The 18,179-nt window shown below is 42.0% G+C and overlaps 1 protein-coding gene across 1 annotated transcript in view; it reads left to right on the forward strand.

Moving 5' to 3' along the window:
• Nucleotides 1–18,179, forward strand: part of LOC135513808 (potassium channel subfamily T member 1-like) — a 176,699-nt gene that overhangs the window by 134,634 nt on the left and 23,886 nt on the right. The window contains exons 17-25 of the mRNA XM_064936749.1: nucleotides 89–197; nucleotides 3,374–3,523; nucleotides 3,852–4,087; nucleotides 7,692–7,908; nucleotides 8,703–8,808; nucleotides 9,216–9,388; nucleotides 12,675–12,746; nucleotides 13,646–13,780; nucleotides 17,903–18,014. Of these exons, the coding sequence (XP_064792821.1) occupies nucleotides 89–197; nucleotides 3,374–3,523; nucleotides 3,852–4,087; nucleotides 7,692–7,908; nucleotides 8,703–8,808; nucleotides 9,216–9,388; nucleotides 12,675–12,746; nucleotides 13,646–13,780; nucleotides 17,903–18,014 (1,310 nt within the window). The remainder of the gene's footprint in view (nucleotides 1–88; nucleotides 198–3,373; nucleotides 3,524–3,851; nucleotides 4,088–7,691; nucleotides 7,909–8,702; nucleotides 8,809–9,215; nucleotides 9,389–12,674; nucleotides 12,747–13,645; nucleotides 13,781–17,902; nucleotides 18,015–18,179) is intronic.

Raw genomic sequence — 18,179 nt, forward strand, 5'->3', positions numbered from 1 at the left:
TCCATCTCTGTCCGTTGCATTCCTTTCAAAACAAAGTTGTTACATCACCTATTTGCTCTGACTTGCAGTATTCTGTTTTATTTGCTAGATCACGTAGTCTGTGAGGAGGAATTCAAGTACGCCATGCTGGCCCTGAACTGTGTGTGTCCAGCCACATCCACACTGGTCACACTCCTGGTGCACACTTCCAGAGGACAGTGAGTACACCCATTAAAACACTGATGATTCTCTCCTCCTACTGAAAACTCCACAAAGAGGTATCACTATTGAAACCATAAACCTCAATCTTTGGGTTTGTGAGAAAGCGTTCTACAAATAAAATGTCTTATTATACAGAGATCGTTGCAGGTTTTGTATTGTGAAACAGTAACCTATACATTGAGGTCAGTGGAGGCTGCTGAGGGGAGGACAGCTCATAATAATGGCTGGAACAGAGCTAAAGGAATAGAAACCATGTGTTTGATGTATTTGATACCATTCCTCTCATACCTCTCCAGCCATTACCACAAGCCCATCCTCCCCAATTAAGGAGCCACTACCTCCTGTGAATGAGGTGTCCTCCTTTGTAAACAAGTCCCAAGTTGCAATGACAACAACAACAGGCACATTTGTCATTAGTCTAAAGCATGTAATTAATGACCCCTCCCTGAAATCTACTGCGTTGCCATAAACTTTACCTTGGGCCTCAACCCTCATCAATCTCACTGCAAGCTGCCATCAACACCAAGCCAAGATGATCAAATCTTATCAGCATCGTTATAATATCAACAGCTTGACGCAGCAGAGAATCCATTCTCATCCTCTTTATGGAAATAATTAGAAAGGCTATGTCATAAATGGTGACAGGTTTTTGGGAAAAGACCACTCCAATAAATGAGTTTTCTCTGAAGTCATCAGATTGATTAAAAGGTTAAAAGGTAGAGAGAAAGAGAAGAGAGAAGAGAGAGAGTGAGAGAGAAAGAGAGAGAGAAAGAGAGAGAGAGCGTGAGAGTGAGAGAGAATGAGAGTGAGAGAATAAGGAGAGATAATGAGAGAGAAAGAGAGAGAGAGTGAGAGAGAATGAGAGAGAGTGAGAGAGAAAGAGAGAGAGAGAGAGAGAGTAATTGCTGTGTTGGGATGACCTTATTCTCAACCAGGTAATTACCTTGTTGAGAATAAGGTCATCCCAACACAGCAATTACTCTCTCTCTCTCTCTTTTGGTTGGAGATTTAGATGGCTGGAGTTACAAGCTCATAAAAGTTCAGAAGCAATTTGTTTGATGGAGCTGTCAATCAAGACAAGGAAAGGTGCTGAGTTGCAAATCAAGTCAGGGAATTACAATGAGTTGGGAGATAACTGGTCTAACTTGATTGATAGCCTGAAATGACTTCTTGGTAGCTAGTTATGAGGTTGGGAGATGGGTAACCTATCTGGGCTAAAGACAACTTCATACAATTCATATGTGGCTTGTAGTATTACAGAGAAACAACAACAAATTCTACCAGAAAAGACAAAATATATATATTTTTACATTTAACGTTTTTAACAGGACAAATTTGAGGGGCCACGTGCCCCTATGCCCCTTATGGACATGACCTCTCTGACTATAGTTACTGGAACTGTGCTGGAAAATAAAATATCTCAAACAGCACATTACGGGTCAGGAGAGACAGTAATGTGAAAAGGGTATCAGAGTCTCTACATGACAGTTCATCACTGTCACAGGCACTCACATTGCTCTAACAGTCCTTCACGTTTCTTTAACATCTCAGGTCAAGGCTTCATCACTCATCTTCATCACCTTACTTCATCAGTCATCTTCATCCCCTTACTTCATCAATCATTTTCATCACCTTACGTCATCAGTCATCTTCATCCCATTACTTCATCAATCATTTTCATCATCTTACGTCATCAGTCATCTTCATCCCATTACTTCATCAATCATTTTCATCACCTTACGTCATCAGTCATCTTCATCCCATTACTTCATCAATCATTTTCATCATCTTACGTCATCAGTCATCTTCATCCCCTTACTTCATCAATCATTTTCATCACCTTACGTCATCAGTCATCTTCATCCCATTACTTCATCAATCATTTTCATCATCTTACGTCATCAGTCATCTTCATCCCCTTACTTCATCAATCTTAATTTCCTTACGTCATCAGTTATCTTCATCCCCTTACTTCATCATTCATCTTCATCACCTTACGTCATCAGTCATCTTCATCCCCTTACTTCATCAATCTTCATCCCCTTACTTCATCAATCATCTTCATCACCTTCATCAGTCATCTTCATCCCATTACTTCGTCAATCATTTTCATCATCTTACGTCATCAGTCATCTTCATCCCATTACTTCATCAATCTTAATTTCCTTACGTCATCAGTCATCTTCATCCCCTTACTTCATCAATCATCTTCATCACCTTCATCAGTCATCTTCATCCCATTACTTCATCAGTCATCTTCATCCACTTACGTCATCAGTCATTTTCATCACCTTACGTCATCAGTCATCTTCATCACCTTACTTCATCAGTCATTTTCAACCCATTACTTCATCACTCATCTTCATCACCTTACGTCATCAGTCATCTTCATCCCATTACTTCATCAATCTTAATTTCCTTATGTCATCAGTCATCTTCATCCCCTTACTTCATCAATCATCTTCATCACCTTCATCAGTCATCTTCATCCCATTACTTCATCAGTCATCTTCATCCACTTACGTCATCAGTCATCTTCATCACCTTACTTCATCAGTCATCTTCATCCCATTACTTCATCACTCATCTTCATTACCTTACGTCATCAGTCATCTTCATCACCTTACGTCATCAGTCATCTTCATCCCCTTACTTTATCAATCATTTTCATCACATTACTTCATCAGTCATCTTCATCCCCTTACTTTATCAATCATTTTCATCACATTACTTCATCAGTCATCTTCATCACCTTACTTCATCAGTCATCTTCATCCCATTACTTCATCACTCATCTTCATTACCTTACGTCATCAGTCATCTTCATCACCTTACGTCATCAGTCATCTTCATCCCCTTACTTTATCAATCATTTTCATCACCTTACGTCATCAGTCATCTTCATCCACTTACGTCATCAGTCATTTTCATCCCCTTACTTCATCAATCATTTTCATCACCTTACGTCATCAGTCATCTTCATCCCATTACTTCATCAGTCATCTTCATCCACTTACGTCATCAGTCATTTTCATCCCCTTACTTTATCAATCATTTTCATCACCTTACTTTATCAATCATTTTCATCACATTACTTCATCAGTCATCTTCATCACCTTACTTACATAAGGCCACAATGAATTTTCTCCACTTCTTCTGTTTTTGACTACAGGGAAGGCCAGCTGTCTCCAGAACAGTGGCAGAGGACGTACGGACGGTGCTCGGGGAACGAGGTCTACCATATCCGCCTCTGTGACAGCAAGTTCTTTGGGGAGTATGATGGGAAGAGTTTCACATATGCCTCCTTCCACGCACACAAGAAGTGAGCAAACTTCCTGCCATGGCTTGTATAAGAACTTCTTGCTGTTCTCTGACACTCTGCAAACCTTGAGGACAGCAGTCTTAGTGTCCGTTTCCCCTGGGACTTGATTGATACATCTGTAAATATGTGACATATTCTTGGGTTTCGATTAGATTAGCTCCCTGGGTATTTGTCTCTTGGTTCATGGCTTCAAGGTTAATCACTCTCTGTCAAACCAAGACAAACCGGCATAGCCTGTAGCCAGAAGCCCTTTAGAACTTTAGAGTTATGCACCACTGGATTACACTAAGCACAGCATACCAGATGGCTGTTCTTCATCTCCCCTCAGGTATGGTGTGTGTCTGATCGGGGTGAAGAGGGAGGACAACAAGAGCATCCTGCTGAACCCTGGTCCTCGCCACATCATGGCTGCCCCAGACACCTGCTACTACATCAACATCACCAAGGAGGAGAACAGCGCCTTCATCTTTAAACAGGAGGAGAAGGACAACAAGGGCCTGCCGGTGGCCGGGCTGTACGATGCCCCCTCCAGGTTGCCTGTACACAGCATCATCGCCAGTATGGGTGAGGAACGAAGGGAAGGGAGGGAGGGATAGCTTAGTAAAGGGGAGCAGGTGAGAGGGAGGAGAGATGGGTGAGCCTCAGTGTTGGGAGATAATGAACTACATGTAATGTAACAACTAGTAATTTAATTACAGTACATTTTGCACTAGCTTGGTTGTAGTTGATCTAAATTCTAATCTTTGTAGTGTTTTGTTCAGTAATTAATAACTTGTTTTGCCATGTAGTGGTGTAGCTAACTATTTGAAATACACACAACTTTTGGGGGGAATCGGGGCTACCTAATTCTCACTTTAAGGCTAAATCACACATTATGTTGACATCGGACTACAGAGTGATCTGTTCTTGCAATTTGTAGTCTATGACATTTTTGATAATTTTTCTTAAGGGTAGCTTTAGTGTAGCTTAACTTATCCCAGTGTAAAGTAATTGGTAGCTTGGTAAACTATATTTTCAGAGTAGCGTCCCCATCACTGGTGAGCATAATGCAGAATGAGAGTCGAGTAGGGAGTGATGAAGAATGGCCTAGTCTTATAAAGATCAGAGAGGGAGGGAGTGATGAAGAATGGCTGAGTCTTATAAAGATCAGGGAGCAAGGGAGGGAGTGAGGAGGAATGGCCGAGTCTTATAAAGATCAGGGAGGAGGGGGAGGGAGGGAGGGAGGAGGGAGGGAGTGAGGAATGGCCGAGTCTTATAAAGATCAGGGAGGAAGGGAGGGAGGGAGTGAGGAGGAATGGCCGAGTCTTATAAAGATCAGGGAGAAAGGGAGGGAGGGAGGGAGGGAGGGAGGGAGTGAGGAATGGCCGAGTCTTATAAAGATCAGGGAGGAAGGGAGGGAGGGAGTGAGGAGGAATGGCCGAGTCTTATAAAGATCAGGGGGGATTGGAGGGAGGGAGTGAGGAATGGCCGAGTCTTATAAAGATCAGGGAGGAAGGGAGGGAGGGAGTGAGGAGGAATGGCAGAGTCTTATAAAGATGAGGGGAGGGAGGGAGGGAGGGAGGGAGGGAGGGAGGGAGGGAGGGAGGGAGGGAGGGGGAGGGAGGGAGGGAGGGAGGGAGGGGGAGGGAGGGAGGGAGGGAGGGAGGAGGGAGGGAGGGGGAGGGGGGAGGGAGGGAGGGGTCTTATAAAGATCAGGGAGGAGGGAGGGAGTGAGGAGGAATGGCCAGAGTCTTATAACGATAAGGGAGGGAGGGAGTGGGGAGGAATGGCCGAGTCTTATAACGATAAGGGAGGGAGGGAGTGGGGAGGAATGGCCGAGTCTTATAAAGATCAGGGAGGAAGGAAGGGAGGGAGTGAGGAGGAATCCCCGAGTCTTATAAAAGTCAGGGAGGAAGGAAGGGAGGGAGTGAGGAGGAATGGCCAAGTCTTATAAAGATCAGGGAGGAAGGGAGGGAGGGAGTGAGGAGGAATGGCCAAGTCTTATAAAGATCAGGGAGGAAGGGAGGGAGGGAGTGAGGAGGAATGGCAGAGTCTTATAAAGATCAGGGAGGAGGGAGGGAGGGAGGGAGGGAGGGATCAGGGAGGAGGGAGGGAGGGAGGGAGGGAGGGAGGGAGGGAGGGAGGGAGGGGGAGGGAGGGAGGGAGGGAGGGAGGGAGGGAGGGAGGGAGGGAGGGGAGGGAGGAGGGAGATCAGGGAGGGAGGGAGGGAGGGAGGGAGGGAGGGATGGCCAAGTCTTATAAAGATCAGGGAGGAAGGGAGGGAGGGAGTGAGGAGGTATGGCCAAGTCTTATAAAGATCAGGGAGGGAGGGAGTGAGGAGGAATGGCCGAGTCTTATAAAGATCAGGGAGGAAGGGAGGGAGGGAGGGAGGGAGGGGAGGGGAGTGAGGAATGGCCCAAGTCTTATAAAGATCAGGGAGGGGGAGGGAGGAGGAGGAATGGCCGAGTCTTATAAAGATCAGGGAGGAGGGGGAGGGAGTGAGGAGGAATCCCCGAGTCTTATAAAGATCAGGGAGGAAGGGAGGGAGGGAGTGAGGAGGTATGGCCAAGTCTTATAAAGATCAGGGAGGAGGGGAGGGAGGGAGTGAGGAGGAATGGCCAAGTCTTATAAAGATCAGGGAGGAGGGGAGGGAGTGAGGAGGAATCCCCGAGTCTTATAAAGATCAGACGGAGGGAGGGAAAATCAGAGGAGTGAGCCTAGTGTTGCAAGGGCGTGAGAGAATGGGGGCGAGGAGGGATTCTTCACTTGTCACTGCTATATATTTGCTAACTTTCACAGTGCAATGCGACCTTTCGCAGTGCAACGCTACCTTTCACAGTGCAATACAGCCTTTCACAGTGCAACGCTACCTTTCACAGTACAATGCTACCTTTCACAGTGCAATGCTACCTTTCACAGTGCAATGCTACCTTTCACAGTGCAATGTTGCCATTGACATGTTGGTGTTGATGGTTATTTTGTATGCTTGTGACTTTATGCATGTGTTCTCGTCTGACTCTATTGTTTTTTTTCCTTTTCTGGGTTGACTTGGTTTCTGTTGTTGTTGTTGTTTTGCTACGACGTGTTAAAGTTGATCAGGCCACATCGTATGGTAAGTTTGTGCATGTTGCTACTATTGAATTGTCCTGTTGTAAGGCAACACCGTAGTGTAGTTGGAGAAGGATTTCTGTCAACACAGTTATTCTGTTGTTTTGGTATAGGTTGATGTTTTCCGTAAATGTGTTGCAGTGGAGTCTGCTGAGGGGAGGATGGCTGATAATAATGGCTGGAACGGAGCCAATGGAATGGCATCAAACCATGTGTTTGCTGTATTTGAAGCCATTCCAGCTATTCCGCTCCAGACATTATCACAAGCCCGTTTTCCCCAATTAAGGTACCACCAACCTCCTGTGATTTGCTGTTAATCAGTTCTTTGCGGGGTTTTTGCACAAAGTTTTGCATCGTTTTAGTTCTGTTTATCAAACATTGTACTTGTACTTGCGTTGGATGCTGCTACTTCCCATTACAACAAGATTAAGATACGCCCGATGTTTAACCTTTCAGAAATGAGAAACAAGGTAGACACATCTAAATGGATTGAAGCCTTTAGAATATGTCATTTATCACGAGGACAAAAACCTCAAGGACATTCATTCAGTTGACACAATCTATTAAAAACATGTTCAACTGCTCTTTGTCCAGTTACTGTATAGTGCAGCTGTCTTATATGGATACATGTACTTTTTGTTCAACGAGATGGGGGGTAGATTGGATAGTGTTGAGTAGATTGAGGACATTTGTCTGTAAAGTCTAATAAGATTCAGTGCATTGAGGACACATGAGTTTGATGGATGAGTGTGCTGCTTTGGGCAAGGACAAAAGACTAAGTGACTTCACTAATTCAACCAGAAGCGATGACAGTGCAGTTAGCACGTCAGCTGTGCTGGTTCATTTCACACGAAAAGATGATTAGATAATGAATCATGCAAGGCAAGGAAACATAAAATGTGCTTACACTGCACTATAGAGTATAGAGTATTCATAGAAAATCATAGAGTATCAACTTAAGGTTTCTGTAAACAATTACAACAACTAATCTATCTATCTATCAGTGGTGCCCAATTCCATCACACTACCGCCCCATTGTAACGACCAACTATCTTACCAACCATTCAACCACCTCTTTCAGGGACGGTCGCCATGGACCTCCAGAACCCGACGGACCCCCCAGAGGACAGCAGCAAGCTGACCCTGCCCACAGAGAACGGGTCTGGAAGCAGGCGGCCCAGCATCGCTCCCGTCTTGGAGATTGCTGACTCCTCCTCCATCCTGCCCTGCGACCTGCTCAGTGACCAATCAGAGGACGAGACCAACCAATCAGACGAGGAGAGCTCGTCGGTGTCCGAGTGAGTGTCCAATCAGAGATGTCGAGGAGGGCAAAGGGAAGTTGGAATGGCTTGGGCTGTGTTTCCGAAATGGTGTATCAGCACTCACTGGTTTCTATGCTACAGGCCATGGCTTATGGCTGGGCTGTAGCGAGAATGATTGTTTTCATTATTAACTGACAGTCAATATGATAATGTCTAGTCGGCTTTTATAACGTCTGTTCAGCTCAATGTTGAGTCACACAGCTACTCTATCCATTCCATCACCAAGGGAAAGAGAAGATGTGGGGGGGTGAGAGTGGATCCTTTCTTTTCTTATTTTCCCTCTCTCACTCTATTTCTTTCTCCCTTTCTTTACATCTTTCAATGCATACCATTGAAGCCCTTAGACAACAGTTACATAAGCAACACACTGTGGTATGGCAGACTGCTGCCTGGAAGGGAGAGAGAGAGAGAATTTTATATTGTGTTCTGGTCATATAGTCATCTCTTGAAGTCCCACAGTGCCCCTGTGTGGTCATGATAAACAAGCCTTTGAGAAAAGGCTACACTCGGTCTCGATACTGTATGTAACAATCCATCAATCCTTTGTGTTAACCTTCAACATGTGTGCAATACTTTACACTGACAAATAGCTGTGTCAATGACACAATGACAAATAGATGGTGTCAATGATTGACATTGAAACATTATTCAATAGATTGCCTTGTCGCTAAAGTTTTTGGTTCATTGCCTCTTCTAAAGTCTCTCTGACTGAAAGTGTGTGTATTTGTTGTTCATTTTAATTTAATTGAATTTGACATTTTTCACCTCAGTTTTGTGAAAGGATATCCTCCCAACTCGCCCTACATTGGCAGCTCTCCAACCCTGTGCCATCTCTTACCCCAGAAAGCCTCGTTCTGCTGCCTTCGTCTGGACAAGGTCAGTAGAGACAAGGATGTAATGAAGTCTATAGTTGACAAACAAACTTGGTTTTGTTCTCTCATGTAGTAATTATTAAGCCACACAGTCTTGTTCCAAAGACAGCAAACAATTTATTATATCTTATTGTGTTGAGCTGTGTTGGTTGTACCATGTCTTAACAATTGTATTGTACATTAGCTTGTAAACTTGACTGTATGAACAGAAAGTGTACATATCTTTGAATAATAGAATACAGCAGACAAACCTAACTGTTTAGTCTTGTCACAATAGTTCATGGAATAGCATGTGTTTGTGGACAAAAAAAACTCGCCTTAGACTTCACTCAGTAACACTGACAAACATTTAAATCATTATAACAAACCTGAAACATAATGACCTTGTACCTAACTTTCCATGACATCCAGGGTTGCAGGCACAACAGTTTTGAGGATGCCAAGGCCTATGGTTTTAAGAACAAGCTGATCATAGTATCTGCAGAGATGGCAGGGAACGGCCTCTATAACTTCATCGTCCCTCTGCGGGCCTACTACCGCCCCAGGAAAGAGCTCAACCCTATCGTCCTGCTATTAGACTACCCGTAAGTAGTTTCACGCACCGGACTGCACTGGGCGCAATAGCTTGAGGGTGAGGTGACCCCATAAGCAACCACATGACTGGTCTGTGCCTCTTTATAATGGTTTTAGATAACATATCATGTATCCACCTGTGTGTAATGCATTTAAACAGATTAAATGCATAATAACACCTATACATGTTTTCATAATGCATTACACTTGCTGATTAAGACTTGAAAAGGTATATGACGTGGTGCATGAAGTGGTATAGGACTTGGTGTATGACTTGGTATATGACTTGGTATAGGACTTGGTATATGACTTGGTGTATGAATTGGTATAGGACTTGGTATATGACTTGGTATATGACTTGGTATAGGACTTGGTATATGACTTGGTGTATGACTTGGTATATGACTTGGTATAGGACTTGGTATATGACTTGGTATAGGACTTGCTATAGGACTTGGTATAGGACTTGGTGTATGACTTGGTATATGACTTGGTATAGGTCTTGGTATATGACTTGGTATAGGACTTGGTATAGGACTTGGTATATGACTTGGTATAGGACTTGGTATAGGACTTGGTGTATGTGGTATATGACTTGGTATAGGACTTGGTATAGACTTGGTATATGACTTGGTATATGACTTGGTATAGGACTTGGTGTATGATGTGGTATATGACTTGGTATATGACTTGGTATAGGACTTGGTATAGGACTTGGTATAGGACTTGGTGTATGATGTGGTATATGACTTGGTATAGGTCTTGGTGTATGATGTGGTGTATGACGTGGTATATGACTTGGTATATGACTTGGTATAGGACTTGGTATATGACTTGGTATATGACTTGGTATATGACTTGGTAATGATGTGGTATATGACTTGGTATAGGTCTTGGTGTATGATGTGGTGTATGACGTGGTATATGACTTGGTATATGACTTGGTATAGGACTTGGTATATGACTTGGTATATGACTTGGTATATGACTTGGTATATGAAGTGGTATATGATGTGGTATATGACTTGGTATAGGACTTGGTATATGACTTGGTATAGGACTTGGTATATGACTTGGTATATGACTTGGTAATGATGTGGTATATGACTTGGTATAGGTCTTGGTATAGGTCTTGGTATATGACTTGGTATATGAAGTGGTATATGACTTGGTATAGGACTTGGTATAGGTCTTGGTATATGATGTGGTATATGATGTGGTATATGACTTGGTATAGGACTTGGTGTATGACTTGGTATATGACTTGGTGTATAATGTCGTATATAACTTGGTATATGACTTGGTAATGATGTGGTATAGGACTTGGTATAGGACTTGGTGTATGAAGTGGTATATGACTTGGTATATGACTTGGTATATGACTTGGTATAGGACTTGGTATAGGACTTGGTATATGACTTGGTATAGGACTTGGTATATGACTTGGTATATGACTTGGTATAGAGTATGGTATATGACTTGGTATAGGACTTGGTATATGACTTGGTATAGGACTTGGTATAGGTCTTGGTCAATGAATTGGTATAGGACTTGGTATATGACTTGGTATATGACTTGGTATAGGACTTGGTATAGGTCTTGGTCAATGACTTGGTATAGGACTTGGTATATGACTTGGTATAGGTCTTGGTATATGACTTGGTATATGACTTGGTATATGACTTGGTATATGACTTGGTATATGACTTGGTATAGAGTATGGTATATGACTTGGTATAGGACTTGGTATATGACTTGGTATAGAGTATGGTATATGACTTGGTATATGACTTGGTATATGACTTGGTATAGGACTTGGTATATGACTTGGTATAGAGTATGGTATATGACTTGGTATATGACTTGGTATAGGACTTGGTATATGACTTGGTATAGAGTATGGTATATGACTTGGTATAGGACTTGGTATATGACTTGGTATAGGACTTGGTATAATAATGGGTATAGAATGTGGTAGAGGACTTGGTATATGACTTGGTATATTCATTGTTATAGGACTTGGTATAGGACTTAAATGCATTACACTCAGATGGTTATTGTAATATAAAGTTTTGCCAAGATTTAGTGTTGGGCTGCATGAATTCTAGTGACATTAAGTAATTGTAGAGAGAGTAAGGTGATTATACAGCTGCAGCCTGAAGTTAACTTAACTGCTGCAGGATGAGAAATCATTTCTTAATTATTCATATTGCTGGCTGTGCCTCTCTGTTGGATAGATGGAGCTCTGGGAAGCTTCAGGGGTGTGTGTTTGTGTGATGTTTTTGCCTATAATAATTCAGTGTGGATTTCATTACAGTAACTTCAGAGGACTCTCCAGGGAAGTTTGTGTAGCTAAACAGAAAGCCATGGAGCTCTGTAATCCCATATAGTCTGGGGCAGAGACTAACATTTCACACTGGCGGTGTATCTATCCTAGTCCCACTATACAGTTATCTACTTCCTGAGGAGTTACCATGGCAGCAGGATATATTGCATATCTGGAGGAGTTATCAGGAAGCAGTATTTTGTCGTAGAATCAAAAAACAGAATACATATTTGCTGCATATGTACAGTATTTTAGGACATTATGTAGTTTTTTTTTTTCCAGGAAAATTGTTTGGCTGCAAAATTTGCTGAGGCTTCTAATAGTCTAATACCCATTAGTGTGTATGTACTGTACTTTATGTGTGGTTGCAGTTGTCTATGTCCTGCCCCTTGTCATGGAATTATTCTAATCAAAAGAGAGAGACTTTTAGATTTGTTCAAAACAACGCAACTTTATAATTGAATTACTAGGTAATCACTGAGAACTCTAAGAGCAGAACTAAGCCACAGCATTTCATAGTTAAGACATATTCTCCTGACAGATTTGTGAAATTATACAAAGGTACATTGTGCTCTCATGCAACATTTACATTGCACCAGGTTTCTGTCTCTAGGTCATTTAACTACTTTGTTAAACAAACATACTAATGCAACATAGGACACCAGGTCCTTCCCTTAATTCATGAAGTCCAGTATTCATCTGCCACGTGGGAGAAATAAACTGGAGGGAGGTTCTGCCTGGCACCGGCAGTCAGGCACACAGACACTAATCATGGTTTGCAATGCAGTCTTTAGGTTTTGTCACCTAGGCATCTTAAATCAACTGTCAGCGTTGAGCCTCAGAGACTCATTTCAGAAGAACAGACATTGTGGAAATACTAATATGAATACATTCTAATATAAAAGTAATGTGATTAACATAATGATGTAATTCTACTACACCCTATTGATATAGTGTTGTGATTCCTGCAGGCCTGACAACCACTTCCTAGAAGCCATCTGCTGTTTCCCAATGGTCTACTTCATGGCCGGAACTATAGATAAGTAGGTGTTCATTACTCTTTCATTACTGGAACGCCTCAGCTCACAGAATTCCAATGACCCTGGTCAATTCCAATGACATCCCAATGACATTATGCAGTGCCCCCCTCATGTACACGTGAATTAGCTATACAGTGGAAAGTATGTGTTACAGCCTTATTCTGAAATTGATGAAGTTGTTGTTTTTCCGAATCAATCTACACACAATATCCCCTAATGACAAAGCAAAAACACAAATTGTTGCAAATGTATTCAAAATAAAACATTTAAAATATCATATATATATTAGTGTTCAGACCCTTTACTCGGTACTTGGTTGAAGCACCTTTGGCAGCGATTACAGCCTCGAGTCTTCTTTGGTATGATGCTACAAGCTTGGCACACCAGTATTTAGGGAGTTTCTCCCATTCTTCTCTGCAGATCCTCTCAAACTCTGTCAGGTTGGATGGGGAGCATCGCTGCACAGCTATTTTCAGATCTCACCAGAGATGTTCGATCGGGTTCAGGTCCGGGCTCTGGCAGAGCCACTCAAGGACATTAAGAGACTTGTCCCAAAGCCACTCCTGCATTGTCTTGGCTGTGTGCATCTCAACGATGATCAATGGAAACGTCCAAAACCTGTTTTTGCTTTCTATTTATGTTAAATAGGTTTAATTCATCCATTTTAGAATAAGGCTGTAACTTAACAAAATGTGGAAAACGTCAAGGGGTCTGAATACTTTCCCAATGCACTGTATATTATGTATATTACTATCCAGGGGATTTGCAATTAACGAGTGTCATTAATGACATTATAGGTCAGGTAAAAGTCATGATTGTCATAATATGATATATTGTGTTGGTTTCTCTTTGTGGCAGCTTGTCACGATGTGTTGTGTTATGATGGGTTCTCTTTGTGGCAGCCTGGACAATCTTCTGCAGTGTGGCATCATCTATGCTGATAACCTGGTGGTGGTGGACAAGGAGAGCACCATGAGTGCTGAGGAGGACTATATGGCAGACGCCAAAACCATAGTCAACGTACAGACCATGTTCAGGTATGCTGTGGGATGCCTGCTTCTATGTTTAATGATATACAGTAAATGCGCTGCACACAGATTGGTTGCAGGTCTTCATTTCAAGTAACCTGTTACGGCACAGTGTGGACTACTTGCAGTATAGTAAATCATTATAAATACTCTGTCTTTAAAATTGAAGAGGGAAAATCATTTTTCAAGCATGGAACTGACATAAAACAATGAAATACACTCTGGAAATTCAAAGTAATTTGAAATTCAGATGAAAGTATCAGATGAAAATGTTAGATGAAAGTCAAATTAAAATGTTAGATGAAAGTCAAATTAAAGTGTCAGATGAAAGTGTCAGATGAAAGTCTCAGATGAAAGTCTCAGATGAAAGTTTTTTTTTAAAGTGTTAGATGAGAGTCAGATGGAAGTGTCAGATGAAGGTGTTAGATGATGTTGTTGTTTTTCATGAAAGTAAAATGAATAAACCATTGGGTGAAACTGTATTAAACAGCATCTATCAGAGCATCTATCAGGGTAGAAAAGTTTCATTCAACATCCCAAAACTGAAACCATGCATCACTGCTAGATTGGTACTTACCCATGAGCCCAAAGCATTGAATCTCTTTGACTCCTTCCTTCCTTACTACTCTCAATTCAATTCAAGGGGCTTTATTGGCATGGGAAACATGTGTTAACATTGCCAAAGTAAGTGCTGTAGATAATATACAAATGTGAAATAAACAATAAAAATTAACAGTAAACATTACACATACAGAGTTTCAAAACAATAAAGACATTACAAATGTCATATTATGTATATATACAGTGTTGTAACAATATATAACTACAAGCATTTCGCTACACTCGCATTAACATCTGCTAACCATGTGTATGTGACAAATAAAATTTGATTTGATTTGATTTAAAGTACACAAGGGAAAATAAATAAGCATAAATATGGGTTGTATTTACAGTGGTGTTTGTTCTTCACTGGTTGCCCTTTTCTTGTGGCAACAGGTCACAAATCTTGCTGCTGTGATAGCACACTGTGGAATTTCACCCAGTAGATATGGGAGTTTAGCAAAATTGGGTTTGTTTTCAAATTCTTTGTGGATCTGTGTAATCTGAGGGAAATATGTGTCTCTAATATGGTCATACATTTGGCAGGAGGTTAGGAAGTGCAGCTCAGTTTCCACCTCATTTTGTGGGCAGTGTGCACATAGCCTGTCTTCTCTTGAGAGCCATGTCTGCCTACGGTGACCTTTCTCAATAGCAAGGCTATGCTCACTGAGTCTGTACATAGTCAAAGCTTTCCTTAAGTTTGGGTCAGTCACAGTGGTCAGGTATTCTGCCACTGTGTACTCTCTGTTTAGGGCCAAATAGCAATCTAGTTTGCTCTGTTTTTTTGTTAATTCTTTCCAATGTGTCAAGTAATTATCTTTTTGTTTTCTCATGATTTGCTTGGGTCTAATTGTGCTGCTGTCCTGTGTGGTGTGTTTGTGTTTGTGAACAGAGCCCCAGGACCAGCTTGCTTAGGGGACTCTTCTCCAAGTTCATCTCTCTGTAGGTGATGGCTTTGTTATGGAAGATTTGGGAATCGCTTCCTTTTAGGTGGTTGTAGAATTTAACGGCTCTTTTCTGGATTTTGATAATTAGTGGGTATCGGCCTAATTCTGCTCTGAATGCATTATTTGGTGTTCTACGTTGTACACGGAGGATATTTTTGTAGAATTCTGCATGCAGTCTCAATTTGGTGTTTGTCCCATTTTGTGAAATCTTGGTTGGTGAGCGGACCCCAGACCTCACAACCATAAAGGGCAATGGGCTCTATGACTGATTCAAGTATTTTTAGCCAGATCCTAATTGGTATGTTGAATTTTGTGTTCCTTTTGATGGCATAGAATGCCCTTCTTGCCTTGACTCTCACATCGTTCACAGCTTTGTGGAAGTTACCTGTGGCACTGATGTTTAGGCCAAGGTATGTATAGTTTTTTGTGTGGTCTAGGGCAATGGTGTCTGGATGGAATTTGTATTTGTGGTCCTGGCGACTGGACCTTTTTTGGAACACCATTATTTTGGTCTTACTGAGATTTACTGTCAGGGCCCAGGTCTGGCAGAATCTGTGCAGAATATCTAGGTGCTGCTGTAGGCCCTCCTTGGTTGGTGATAGAAGCACCAGATCATAGGCAAACAGTAGACATTTGACAGCAGATTCTAGTAGGGTGAGGCCAGGTGCTGCAGACTTTTCTAGTGCCCGTGCCAATTCGTTGATATATCTGTTGAAGAGGGTGAGGCTTAAGCTGCATCCCTGTCTCACCCCACAGCCCTGCGGGAAGAAATATGTGTGTTGTTTGCTTATTTTAACCGCACACTTGTTGTTTGTGTACATGGATTTTATAATGTCATATGTTTTACCCCCAACACCATTTTCCATCCATTTGTATAGCAGACCCTCATGCCAAATTGAGTCAAAGGCTTTTTTGAAATCAACAAAGCATGAGAAGACTTTGTCTTTGTTTTGGTTTGTTTGGTTGTCAATTAGGGTGTGCAGGGTGAATACATGGTCTGTTGTATGGTAATTTGGTAAAAAGCCAATTTAACATTTGTTCAGTACATTGTTTTCATTGAGGAAATGTACAAGTCTGCTGTTAATGATAATGCAGAGGATTTTCCCATGGTTGCTGTTGACGCATATCCCACGGTAGTTATTGGGGTCAAATTTGTCTCCACTTTTGTGGATTGGGGTGATCAGTCCTTGGTTCCAAATATTGGGGAAGATGCCAGAGCTAAGGATGAGGTTAAATAGTTTTAGTATAGCCAATTGGAATTTGTTGTCTGTATCTTTGATCATTTCATTAAGGATACCATCAACACCACATGCCTTTTTGGGTTGTAGGGTTTTTATTTTGTCCTGTAGCTCATTCAAGGTAATTGGAGTATCCAGTGGGTTCTGGTAGTCTTTAATAGTTGGTTCTGAGGTTTGTATTTGGTCCGGTATATGTTTTTGCTCTTTATTCTTTGTTATAGAGCCAAAAAGATTGGAGAAGTGGTTTACCCATACATCTCCGTTTTGGATAGATAACTCTTCGTGTTGTTGTTTGTCAAGTGTTTTCCAATTTTCCCAGAAGTGTTTAGAGTCTATGGATTCTTCAATTACATTGAGCTGATTTCTGACGTGCTGTTCCTTCTTTTTCCGTAGTGTATTTCTGTATTGTTTTAGTGATTCACCATAGTGAAGGCGTAGACTCCGGGTCGTTTTCCGGGTCTCTATGTTTTTGGTTGGACAGGTTTCTCAATTTCTTTCTTAAATCTTCATCAAAACATTTGTCATTGTTGTTAATTTTCTTCGGTTTCGAATTTGAGATTTTTAGATTTGATAGGGAAGCTGAGAGGTCAAATATACTGTTAAGATTTTCTACTGTGAACGTTTTACCCAGGAAATTGTCTAAAAGGGATTGAATTTGTTGTTGCCTAATTGTTTTTTGGTAGGTTTCCAAACTGCATTCCTTCCATCTATAGCATTTCTTAATGTTACTCAGTTCCTTTGGCTTTGATGCCTCATGATTGAGATTTGCTCTGTTCAAGTAGACTGTGATTTTGCTGTGGTCTGATAGGGGTGTCAGTGGGCTGACTGTGAACGCTCTGAGAGACTCTGGGTTGAGGTCAGTGATAAAGTAGTCTATAGTACTACTGCCAAGAGATGAGCTATAGGTGTACCCACCATAGGAGTCCCCTCAAAGCCTACCATTGACTATGTACATACACAGCGTGTGACATAGCTGCAGGAGTTGTGACCCGTTTTTGTTGGTTATGTTGTCATAGTTGTGCCTAGGGGGGCATATGTGGGAGGGAATGCTGTCACCTCCAGGCAGGTGTTTGTCCCTTTGTGTGCTGAGGGTGTCAGGTTCTTGTCCGGTTCTGGCATTTAGGTCACCACAGACTAGTACATGTCCCTGGGCCTGGAAATGATTGATTTCCCCCTCCAGGATGGAGAAGCTGTCTTCATTAAAGTATGGGGATTCTAGTGGGGGGATATAGGTAGCACACAGGAGGACATTTTTCTCTGTTAATTAAGATAATTTCCTTTTGAATTTCTCTCTCTCTCTCCTCTTCCACCACCCTCTCCCTCTATCTACCCATCTATCCCTCCAGGCTGTTCCCCAGTCTTAGTATCATCACTGAGCTGACCCACCCCTCCAACATGAGATTTATGCAGTTCAGAGCTAAGGACTGCTATTCACTGGCTCTCTCCAAACTAGAGAAGGTGAGTTCAGCGTGGGGGCATGTCACTCCTCCATCTTTAGATCTGAGGCTTCAGCCCTCATTACTGACTCTCTGTCTGTGTGGATGTCATGTGGAAGGTGAACTCTGTTACACAGACTCAGACATGAAGATATAAAGCTCTGGACTGGGTTAACAAGCCAGCTGA

This window comes from Oncorhynchus masou, chromosome 25 (genome assembly GCF_036934945.1).
Source record: "Oncorhynchus masou masou isolate Uvic2021 chromosome 25, UVic_Omas_1.1, whole genome shotgun sequence".
In the NCBI taxonomy this organism is placed as follows: Eukaryota; Metazoa; Chordata; class Actinopteri; order Salmoniformes; family Salmonidae; genus Oncorhynchus; species Oncorhynchus masou.